This window comes from Leopardus geoffroyi, chromosome C1 (assembly GCF_018350155.1).
Source record: "Leopardus geoffroyi isolate Oge1 chromosome C1, O.geoffroyi_Oge1_pat1.0, whole genome shotgun sequence".
Lineage (NCBI taxonomy): Eukaryota > Metazoa > Chordata > Mammalia > Carnivora > Felidae > Leopardus > Leopardus geoffroyi.
The window spans coordinates 188,502,329-188,514,570 of NC_059328.1; the positions used below are offsets into that span (position 1 = coordinate 188,502,329).

The window sequence follows — 12,242 nt, forward strand, 5'->3', positions numbered from 1 at the left end:
CACCTTTAGATTGAGAGTGAGGGGATGGAGAACTATTTATCATGCTACTGGAAGCCAAAAGAAAGCTGGAGTAGCCATACTTATATCAGACAAACTAGACTTTAAATTAAAGGCTGTAACAAGAGATGAAGAAGGACATTATATAATAGTTACAGGGTCTATCCATCAGGAAGAGCTAACAATTATAAATGTCTATGCGCCGAATACCGGAGCCCCCAAATATATAAAACAACTACTCATAAACATAAGCAACCTTATTGATAAGAATGTGGTAATTGCAGGGGACTTTAACACCCCACTTACAGAAATGGATAGATCATCTAGACACACGGTCAATAAAGAAACAAGGGCCCTGAATGAGACATTGGATCAGATGGACTTGACAGATATATTTAGAACTCTGCATCCCAAAGCAACAGAATATACTTTCTTCTCGAGTGCACATGGAACATTCTCCAAGATAGATCACATACTGGGTCACAAAACAGCCCTCCATAAGTTTACCAGAATTGAAATTATACCATGCATACTTTCAGACCACAATGCTATGAAGCTTGAAATCAACCACAGAAAAAAGTCTGGAAAACCTCCAAAAGCATGGAGGTTAAAGAGCATCCTACTAACGAATGAGTGGGTCAACCAGGCAATTAGAGAAGAAATAAAAAAATATATGGAAACAAACGAAAATGAAAATACAACAATCCAAACGCTTTGGGACGCAGCGAAGGCAGTCCTGAGAGGAAAATACATTGCAATCCAGGCCTATCTCAAGAAACAAGAAAAATCCCAAATACAAAATCTAACAGCACACCTAAAGGAAATGGAAGCAGAACAGCAAAGGCAGCCTAAACCCAGCAGAAGAAGAGAAATAATAAAGATCAGAGCAGAAATAAACAATATAGAGTCTAAAAAAACTGTAGAGCAGATCAATGAAACCAAGAGTTGGTTTTTTGAAAAAATAAACAAAATTGACAAACCTCTAGCCAGGCTTCTCAAAAAGAAAAGGGAGATGACCCAAATAGATAAAATCATGAATGAAAATGGAATTATTACAACCAATCCCTCAGAGATACAAACAATTATCAGGGAATACTATGAAAAATTATATGCCAACAAATTGGACAACCTGGAAGAAATGGACAAATTCCTGAACACCCACACTCTTCCAAAACTCAACCAGGAGGAAATAGAAAGCTTGAACAGACCCATAACCAGCGAAGAAATTGAATCGGTTATTAAAAATCTCCCAACAAATAAGACTCCAGGACCAGATGGCTTCCCAGGGGAGTTCTACCAGACGTTTAAAGCAGAGATAATACCTATCCTTCTCAAGCTATTCCAAGAAATAGAAAGGGAAGGAAAACTTCCAGACTCATTCTATGAAGCCAGTATTACTTTGATTCCTAAACTAGATAGAGACCCAGTAAAAAAAGAGAACTACCGGCCAATATCCCTGATGAATACGGATGCAAAAATTCTCAATAAGATACTAGCAAATCGAATTCAACGGCATATAAAAAGAATTATTCACCATGATCAAGTGGGATTCATTCCTGGGATGCAGGGCTGGTTCAACATTCGCAAATCAATCAACGTGATCCATCACATTAACAAAAAAAAAGAGAAGAACCATATGATCCTGTCAATCGATGCAGAAAAGGCCTTTGACAAAATCCAGCACCCTTTCTTAATAAAAACCCTTGAGAAAGTCGGGATAGAAGGAACATACTTAAAGATCATAAAAGCCATTTATGAAAAGCCCACAGCTAACATCATCCTCAACGGGGAAAAACTGAGAGCTTTTTCCCTGAGATCAGGAACACGACAGGGATGCCCACTCTCACCGCTGTTGTTTAACATAGTGCTGGAAGTTCTAGCATCAGCAATCAGACAACAAAAGGAAATCAAAGGCATCAAAATTGGCAAAGATGAAGTCAAGCTTTCGCTCTTTGCAGATGACATGATATTATACATGGAAAATCCGATAGACTCCACCAAAAGTCTGCTAGAATTGATACATGAATTCAGCAAAGTTGCAGGATACAAAATCAATGTACAGAAATCAGTTGCATTCTTATACACTAACAATGAAGCAACAGAAAGACAAATAAAGAAACTGATCCCATTCACAATTGCACCAAGAAGCATAAAATACCTAGGAATAAATCTAACCAAAGATGTAAAGGATCTGTATGCTGAAAACTATAGAAAGCTTACGAAGGAAATTGAAGAAGATTTAAAGAAATGGAAAGACATTCCCTGCTCATGGATTGGAAAAATAAATATTGTCAAAATGTCAATACTACCCAAAGCTATCTACACATTCAATGCAATCCCAATCAAAATTGCACCAGCATTCTTCTCGAAACTAGAACAAGCAATCCTAAAATTCATATGGAACCACAAAAGGCCCCGAATAGCCAAAGGAATTTTGAAGAAGAAGACCAAAGCAGGAGGCATCACAATCCCAGACTTTAGCCTCTACTACAAAGCTGTCATCATCAAGACAGCATGGTATTGGCACAAAAACAGACACATAGACCAATGGAATAGAATAGAAACCCCAGAACTAGACCCACAAACGTATGGTCAACTCATCTTTGACAAAGCAGGAAAGAACATCCAATGGAAAAAAGACAGCCTCTTTAACAAATGGTGCTGGGAGAACTGGACAGCAACATGCAGAAGGTTGAAACTAGACCACTTTCTCACACCATTCACAAAAATAAACTCAAAATGGATAAAGGACCTGAATGTGAGACAGGAAACCATCAAAACCTTAGAGGAGAAAGCAGGAAAAGACCTCTCTGACCTCAGCCGTAGCAATCTCTTACTCGACACATCCCCAAAGGCAAGGGAATTAAAAGCAAAAGTGAATTACTGGGACCTTATGAAGATAAAAAGCTTCTGCACAGCAAAGGAAACAACCAACAAAACTAAAAGGCAACCAACGGAATGGGAAAAGATATTTGCAAATGACATATCGGACAAAGGGCTAGTATCCAGAATCTATAAAGAGCTCACCAAACTCCACACCCGAAAAACAAATAACCCAGTGAAGAAATGGGCAGAAAACATGAATAGACACTTCTCTAAAGAAGACATCCGGATGGCCAACAGGCACATGAAAAGATGTTCAGCGTCGCTCCTTATCAGGGAAATACAAATCAAAACCACACTCAGGTATCACCTCACGCCAGTCAGAGTGGCCAAAATGAACAAATCAGGAGACTATAGATGCTGGCGAGGATGTGGAGAAACGGGAACCCTCTTGCACTGTTGGTGGGAATGCAAATTGGTGCAGCCGCTCTGGAAAACAGTGTGGAGGTTCCTCAGAAAATTAAAAATAGACCTACCCTATGACCCAGCAATAGCACTGCTGGGAATTTATCCAAGGGATACAGGAGTACTGATGCATAGGGGCACTTGTACCCCAATGTTCACAGCAGCACTCTCAACAATAGCCAAATTATGGAAAGAGCCTAAATGTCCATCAACTGATGAATGGATAAAGAAATTGTGGTTTATATACACAATGGAATACTACGTGGCAATGAGAAAAAATGAAATATGGCCTTTTGTAGCAACGTGGATGGAACTGGAGAGTGTGATGCTAAGTGAAATAAGCCATACAGAGAAAGACAGATACCATATGGTTTCACTCTTATGTGGACCCTGAGAAACGTAACAGGAACCCGTGGGGGAGGGGGAGGAAAAAAGGAAAAAAAAAAAAAAAAAAAAAAAAAAGAGGTTAGAGTGGGAGAGAGCCAAAGCATAAGAGACTGTTAAAAACTGAGAACAAACTGAGGGTTGATGGGGGGTGGGAGGGAGGAGAGGGTGGGTGATGGGTATTGAGGAGGGCACCTTTTGGGATGAGCACTGGGTGTTTTATGGAAACCAATTTGGACAATAAATTTCATATATTATAAAAAATAAAAAAAAAAATAATGGTGAAAAAAAAAAAAAAAAAAAAAAAAAAAAAAAAGAAAATATATTAAATGAAAGAAACTAGTCACAAAAGGCCACATATCATGTGATTCCATTTATATGAAATGTCCAAAACAGGCAAATCCATAAAAACAAAAAATAAATCAGTGGTTGCTAGAGGCTGGCCGGGGAGAGGATAGGGAATAGTGCTAATGAGTAGAGTATGTCTTTTGGGGATGATGAAAATGTTCTGGAACTAAATAGTGGTAATGGTGCACAGCATATCCTTGTGGAATATATAAAGGCCACTGAATCATACACGTAAAAATGGTGAGTATTGGTATGCCCAGCTGGCTCAGTTAGTTGGTAGAGCATACAACTCTTGATCTTGGGGTTGTAGGTTCAAGCCCCACATCAGATGGAGATTACCTAAAAAAATAAAATCTTAAAAAATAATAAAATAAATGGTGATTTTTATGGTACACGAATTAAATATTAATTAAAATTTTTTTAAGTAAGGGACACCTGGGTGGCTCAGTCAGTTAAGCATCCAACTGTTGATCTCAGCTCAGATCATGAACTCACATCAGGCTCTGCACTGCCAGACTGAGCCTGCTTGGGATTTTGTCTCTCCCTCACTCTGCCCCTTCCCCACTTGTGCACTCGCGCTCTCTCTCTCTCAAAACAGATTAACTTTAAAAAAAATTCATAAAAATTATCAGTTAAGATAATCACAGAAAATGGGGAAAGGATATGAACAAAGAATATAAACATAGTAGGTCAGTAGTAGCCTAATGCTACATCACAAAGCCTGCATCACTTACCTCACTTCATCTCATCATGTAGGCATTTTATCATCTCATATCATCACAAGGGTGAGTATAGTACAGTAAGATATTTTGAGAGAGAGATCACATTCACATGACATATTACAATATACAGTTATAATTGTTCTATTTTATTATTACTGTTGCTAATCTCTTACTGAGCCTAATTTACAAATTAAACTTTACCAGAGGTGTGGATGTACAGGAAAAAACATAGTACAAATAGGGTTCAGTACTATCCACGGTTTCAAGCATTCAATGAAGGTCTTGGAAAATACTGCCGCAGATAAGGGGGAACTACTATATGAAGATTCATTCCTCCAACAATTTTCAACTAACCTTAATTATCAGTTAACATCTCAAGAAAGGTCAATAAAGATACAGTCTGGGGAAAAGACATGCCAGGAAAGAGAAAGGGGTCAGTAAAAGGACTACTGAGAGGCCCTTTTACGGTTGGCCCTAGCTTTATCACTCAATAGTATTTACTATATTTGCCACTGAAGCATGCTAACCAAGAAAAGTTTTTTATTTGGAGAAATTAAGATAATCTAAATCTGCATAGCAGATCTGCCTAGCAGATCAATAGAACAGTATGAACCTCTTCTACCTCCCACAACAGATGCATGTATAGTAAATGAAAATGCCATTTTTAAATAATTTGCCTTACTGAAATCATTTTTTATGTATCAGAAATTACTCATTTTAGAGAGTTAAAGGAGAAAAATAATGAAACTCACCTGTCCAATGACTTTGAGTTTAATGTATTCTCCTTCCTTCTTATCCCCCAAGTCTTCAGTTGAAGGTTTTGCCTCCTGAAATAAAAGTATATTCAAAGATAAAGTTCCTATATGCTATTGTAATTACTTACTCATGAACACCCATTACTTTCACTGAGTACAAAATCTGTACTTGAGAATAAAACAGCATTTATTTTCTCTGCCACACCAATTAAGCAAAAAACCTAAGTCAATTACTGTTTCAAATACCAGTGTTCCAGAAGTCAAAATAGAGGTCTCTTATTTGACAATAAATTTCATATAATAATAAAAAAAAAGATTAAAAGATTTGACAAAAAATTTCATATAATAATAAAAAAAGATAAAAAAAATAGAGGTCTCTTATTGTGATATCCTACAGTAATACGTCTAAGACCCCACCATGCATAGGAATCAACTGAGGGACTTTTTAAACAACTGCTGGGCCCCACTCCCAACTTTTTATTCAGTAGGTGAGGGGTAGGGCTGTAAATACATTTCTAACAAGTTACCACTTGGTGCTAATTCTGCTGAGCAGAGGACAACCTACCCTACAGTCAACTCCTATTAGTCAGAAGTTCATTCTCCATCAACCAAACATTCTGAACCCAAGATTCTCTTGTCAGAGCCTATCAGAGAAGTTAACTACTCCAACTGCAAAACTATACTAAAAAACATAAATTAATCATATTAGTATAAGCAAGGTCTATTTAGAAAGGAAAATCAAACAGCATATTGGTCTAATGTACTCTAGGATCAAAACAAATCAATTTTATATCATCTATTATTTTAGACTATCTGAAGCAGTCTATCCAATTTTAAAACATTAGGCTTGGCTGAAAAAGCTTAGGGTAGTAAGTAGAATAAGAAAAAAGTATAGAGTAGGTAGGAAAAAGAAAGAGGAGACAAAATTTGAAGAGAGAAAAGAGGGTTATAAAATAATTTCTAATTAAGGGATATTGAAAAGAAAATGAAGTTAACAGAATAAACTAGTTAAAACAATTTCATCATGAAGTATCTAAGAAAAGCCATTTTACTAAAGGAGGTAGCTTCACTAAATAGTACATTAAAAGTAGCTTTCCTGGGGCACCTGGGTGGCTCAGTCGGTTAAGTGTCCGACTTCGGCTCAGGTCATGATCTCATGGTTTGAGTTCGAGCCCCGTGTCGGTCTCTGTGCTGACAGCTTGGAGCCTGGAACCTGCTTCAAATTCTGGTACCTCCCTCTCACTCTGCCCCTCCCCTGCTCATACTCTCTCTCTGTCTCTCAAAAATAAATGTTTAAAAAAATTTTTTTTCTAAATAAAAAAAAAAAAAGTAGCTTTCCTGTTTACCTTAGTTTGGCCACCAAATCAGCCACTTATTTACACATATGCTCTTCTGTTAAATATATAACAATTTCTGTTAATCCACACTTGATAAGAATATAACCAACCATATTATATTGTACAAGTAAAATAACAGGGCCATATTACCTGTGTACCTCATGCCAGAAACTTAAAACTAAAACTCTTCAACAATAAAAATTTAACAGAACATTTTAAACTAGAAGTAGCTTTTAACTTTAAGATACAGGCTAGAGTCCAAGGAAATGCTTAGACAACAGAATTGACTTCGTTAGTGTAAGTCCTTGCCTGTTTTTCATTCTGCAGTGCTTTCAACATTTGCTGACTACTGCATATTACGGCAACAGACAAAATGAACCTTCTTTAGTGAGACAGTCTTTCACCTGAAAACTAGAAGACTGTCTTCAAATACAGTCACATCACCACATTTCTATGAATTTATATTCATAGTTAACAGCTGCTTCTTCTTTAAGTATCTAGAGAGGGTTAGGACAGCTTATTCCACACAGTGAAGAGCAATGAAGCGGAGTTCTCTTTAACTGGGAGGAAAAGGGGTGTTAGGAAGCGTTGTTTGAATTAATACAAAGAAGGAGTATCGCCACCCCCACCTCCAGCAGCCATCCATCAGTACAATGGGAGTGATTTTGCTCCAGTTTTCTTAGCTAAGATGGCTACAGAGGCTACTCAAGGAAAGACAAAAGAATTCTTTCCCCTCCTCCACAGTTTTTCTCAACTACAGCTTCTCTAATTGGATAACTACTCCTATCAAAAAGCATTAATAGCTCCCAGTTCTTTAAGGCCTAGAACCAAACTCCACAGCACCAAATTCAGTTTCCATTACCAAACTCAATTCCCATTTTTCTACCACTTTCTTTACAAACCTGAGGATACGGTTAAATTGGACTATTTGGTGTTTCCTGAAAAGTCTACCAGCATTCTTCCACCTTCAACCCGTTTCCACAACCTAGAATATACCTCCTCCCCTCAACTTTTCCTGAAATCACCTCAAAGAAATCCATCCCACATGTCATTTGAAGTCCAGTATTAAAAACTCTGGGGGTGCCTGGGTGGCTCAGTTGGTTAAGCGTCCAACTTCGGCTCAGGTCATGATCTCATGGTTTGTGAGTTCAAGCCCCACAATGGGCTCTGTGCTGACAGCTCGGAGCCTGGAGCCTGACTGAATTCTTTGTCTCCCTCTCTCTCTGCTTCTCCCCTGCTCGTGCTCTGTCTCTCAAAAACAAATAAATACATTTTTAAAAACTCTAACAGGGCGCCTTGGTGGCTCAGTAGGTTGATCATCTGACTCTTCATTTCGGCTCAGGTCATGATCCCAGGGTCATGGGATCGAGCTCTGTGTCAGGCTCTGCGCTGAGTAGGGAGCCTACTGGAAGTTCTCTCTCCCCTCAACTCCCAATCTCTGTCTAAAATAAAAAATAAATAAAACAAAATTCTTCCAGGAGATTAAAAAAGCAAAACAAAACAAAAACTCTTCCAGGAACCACAGCACCCCCCCAACCTTCCAACTAGGATTAATATTTTCCTTTATGTTCCTATCTGGAATTTATTCTTACCTTTCATGGCATTTATTTTCACTTTTAAAATACTCCTTTCTCTAAACACCTGGGTGTCTCAGTTGGTTAAGTGTCCAATTTCAGCTCAGGTCATGATCTCACGGTTCGTGAGTTCAAGCCCTGAGTCAGGCTCTGTGCTGACAGCTTGGAGCCTGGAGTCTGCTTCGGATTCTGTGTCTCCCTCTCTCTGCCCCTCCCGTGTTCACGCTGTCTCAAAAATAAACAAACATTTAAAAAAATTAAAAATAAAATACTCCCTTCTCGACTATCTTCTCTAGTTGTTGTCCTCATCTTTTTCTTTAACCTTCTTACAAGAGTAGTCAGCATTAACTGTCTCCACTTTCACCCTTAAACTCACAAAATCTGGTTTATATTTCACCATTTCACTTGATACTGCTCTCATCAAGATTACTAGTTCAACTCCTTATTGCTGAATTTATCGGACAATTTCAAATCTCATTTTTAACAGTAACAGAATAGACACTTAGTGATTTCTTCCCTGAAAACTCTTGACCTTTGGCCTCCAAGATTCCATTCTCTCCTTATCTTGGCTATTTCCTTAAATGCTGGGTGTCTCCTCTGGATTCCAGGTCCTCAATCTTCTGCCTTCTCTCTTGGGTGACCCATGATTCCAACTACCTCTCAGATCCTAATGACTCACAGTCATCCTCTCCAACCTGACTTTTCTGAGTTTTACATTCATTTATCCAAATGCTTGAGTATCTCCACTTTAGATGTCCCATGGGTACCCAAATGTAAGTACCTAAAACTGAATGCATTATTTCCAACTCCTCTGTAAATTTTAACTCCTCTTCCTGAAAACCACCTTAAAAAAACAAAACAAGACAAAACAAAACAAATTTCCTCCTGGACTCTCAATTACAAAAAACGGTTACCATACACTCAACTGTCCAAAACAGAAACTCAGGTGTCATCTTTAGCTAGACTTTCTCTCTTAAATCTCACACTTAATCACCCATCCTTCTGACAATGTTATTATCCCTTAGTGGCTCTCAAGTTTATTTTTCTCTCCATTCCACTGCCTTATTTCAGGTACTCATTGTTGTTCCTTAATATTACTGCAACAGTCTTGCTCCCTTCAATTCTCCAACTACCACCAGAGCCACCTCTTTAAAATGCAATCTGATCTGCCCATAATCTTCAGGCAGAATCTTAAATTCAAACTTCTTAGCTGACATACACTGGTCCTTCATGTACTGGTCCCAGCTAGCAATCCAGCCTTAATCTCCTATCTCTCTTGCTAATAATATCCTTTGCTCCAGCCATATTGATCTACAATCCCTTACACATATCACCTCTACCTTATCTTCATCATATCTATACCTGTTAATCACCTCTGCTTAGAAGCCCTTTCTTACCCTATTTTCCTTTCACTCAGGCATCACTTCCTACAAACTGATTTCTCTAATCACCCTCTTAAACATCCCCATGCTTACTTTTATCTATTATAACCACATGTTGGCCTATTTGTATCTTCTACCAGATTGAGTTCCTCACTGGCATACTTTATTTCTGATCATGCACAGTGGCTGCTTCTTTGAAGATATTCAATATTCTTGTTAAATAAATTAATGTTTTCTGTGACAGTTTTGTATGTCTTGACTTCCCTACAAGTTTACAAGGAGAGGACCCAAGTTTTTCATCTTTATAATTTCTGTAATGCCAGGCAAATACTAGGCTATTTAATGCTGTTGGATCAAAGAGACAACATTATTTTCTGTATCACCCCACAAAATCTTACTAAATCCTTTCAGTTTTTTATATTTACAGTTGGAAATACAAGATAATTCACTTTAACTGCATAAGAACATGTGAACAGCCTTCCTTTCGGCCGGAACCGCCATCTTCCAGTAATTCGCCAAAATGACCAACACAAAGGCAAAGAGGAGAGGTACTCGCTATATGTTCTCTAGGCCTTTTAGAAAACATGGAGTTGTTCCTTTGGCAACATACATGCAAATCTACAGGAAAGGTGATATTGTGGACATCAAGGGAATGGGCACTGTTCAAAAAGGAATGCCCCACAAATGTTACCATAGCAAAACCGGAAGAGTCTACAATGATACCCAGAATGCTGTTGGCATTGTTGTAAACAAACAAAGTTAAAGGCAAGATTCTTGCTAAGAGAATTAATGTACATATCAAGCACATTAAGCACTCAAAGAGCCGAGACAGCTTCCTGAAGCGTGTGAAGGAAAATGATCAGAAAAAGAAGGAAGCCAAGGAGAAAGGTACTTGGGTTCAACTGAAGCGCCAGCCTGCCCCACCCAGAGAAGCACACTTTGTGAGAACCAATGGAAAGGAGCCTGAGCTGTTGGAACCCATTCCCTATGAATCATGGTGTGATAAATGTAAAAAAAATAAAAGACCCCAAGACTGTAAAAAAAAAAAAAAAAAAAAAAAAAAAAAAAAAAGAACACGTGAACAGTCAGGATATGAAATTTCCAAAAATAAGTTACCACTTTCCCTAGTCACTACATTTTGGTGACCTCTTCCCAACTCTGAAGCACTATGGCAATATCATCTATACCACTTGTTTAATAGCCTCATGCTTGCTTAATGCAGTCATCCAGCTTTTCATGTACTATCTTTTTTTCTTTTGACAAACTAGTCTGAAAAATGAGAAGATCTTGGCCAAAAAAGGCCAATGATCATTTCCAGTGATCTCAGTGTCTTTTGTATGTCTTCTTTCCTTCTCTCCCCTGTGAAAAAGCAGCCAATACAGAATGGTATGGCACACTAGCTACAAAACAGTGAAAGCATTCAGCACTGGCTCTGGGACACTAGGTCATCAGAGAAAAGAGACTCCCAGAGAGGGCTGGTTGCTTTGGCTGGAAAGGATACACAGCCTTAGAACAGAAGAAACAGGTAAATGGAAAGAAAAGTAAATATATGTACAAGATCAAAGAAAGGAACCAAAAACCTCTAAATTTTCAGGTTTGTGTCATCCAGAGCCTGAATCATGGTAACTGGAATGATAAGGGAATTTACCACGCTACAGGCACTATTAACTTTTCTTTCCAAGCCATAGAGGGAATAGCTTGTAAATAGAAGATGGTTGGATTTGGAAAGAGAATTAGGCTGGAAAGAACGAAAAACACAACAAATGTACAAAATCCATTTACAAACGTACAAAATTCATGAGAATTTTACTGTGCCATTTCAAAGTCGAAAGAACAAGAACTCTGCTTAGAGGCACTGGCAATCAGTATGTTGACAATTTAATCACATGAAAGGACATCACACTTAACTACCTCCCATCTGTCAATGACCCTTCCAGCTACACAAGAGTTGTTCATTCTTCTGAAAGGAGGTGGGGAGATTCTGAGGAAACCCCAAAACAAAGAATATATTTACTCTTATTTGAGGACATTAACAAATCTGCTCATTTTTTAAGGTGTGATAACTATTACCACATATCAGATACATACTGAAATATTTATGATGAAATTATACACCTGGGATTGTCTTCAGACTATGAGGGAGTAGATTAGAGCAATGTAATGTAGATGAAATAAAATAGGCCAGGAGATGGCTATATGGATATAATTACATACACATTAAAGTTTTCCATAAAACCTTTCACAGAAAATGCAATCACTCAAAGTATCAAAAAATCTGTTAACCACAGGTCTGACTAGAATTCTTCAGTTTATTTCATTTTATTTCCTAATGAAAAAAATTCAACATAGCTCAAGTTGGAAATTCTTACACCCATTATTAAAAGATATAAAACCCAAAATACAATAACATCAGCCCCCTCCTATTTCAATGGATTTACCACAATTCTAAAAACAC

General features: G+C 37.9%; 1 protein-coding gene and 1 pseudogene across 2 annotated transcripts in view; one reads left to right on the plus strand and one right to left on the minus strand.

Moving 5' to 3' along the window:
* SUMO1 (small ubiquitin like modifier 1) overlaps window positions 1–12,242 on the minus strand; it is a 35,488-nt gene that overhangs the window by 15,102 nt on the left and 8,144 nt on the right. For both annotated transcript variants that reach the window (XM_045480778.1, XM_045480779.1), the window contains one exon: window positions 5,492–5,566. In XM_045480778.1, the coding sequence (XP_045336734.1) occupies window positions 5,492–5,566 (75 nt within the window). The remainder of the gene's footprint in view (window positions 1–5,491; window positions 5,567–12,242) is intronic.
* Window positions 10,282–10,947, plus strand: LOC123599320 (annotated as a pseudogene).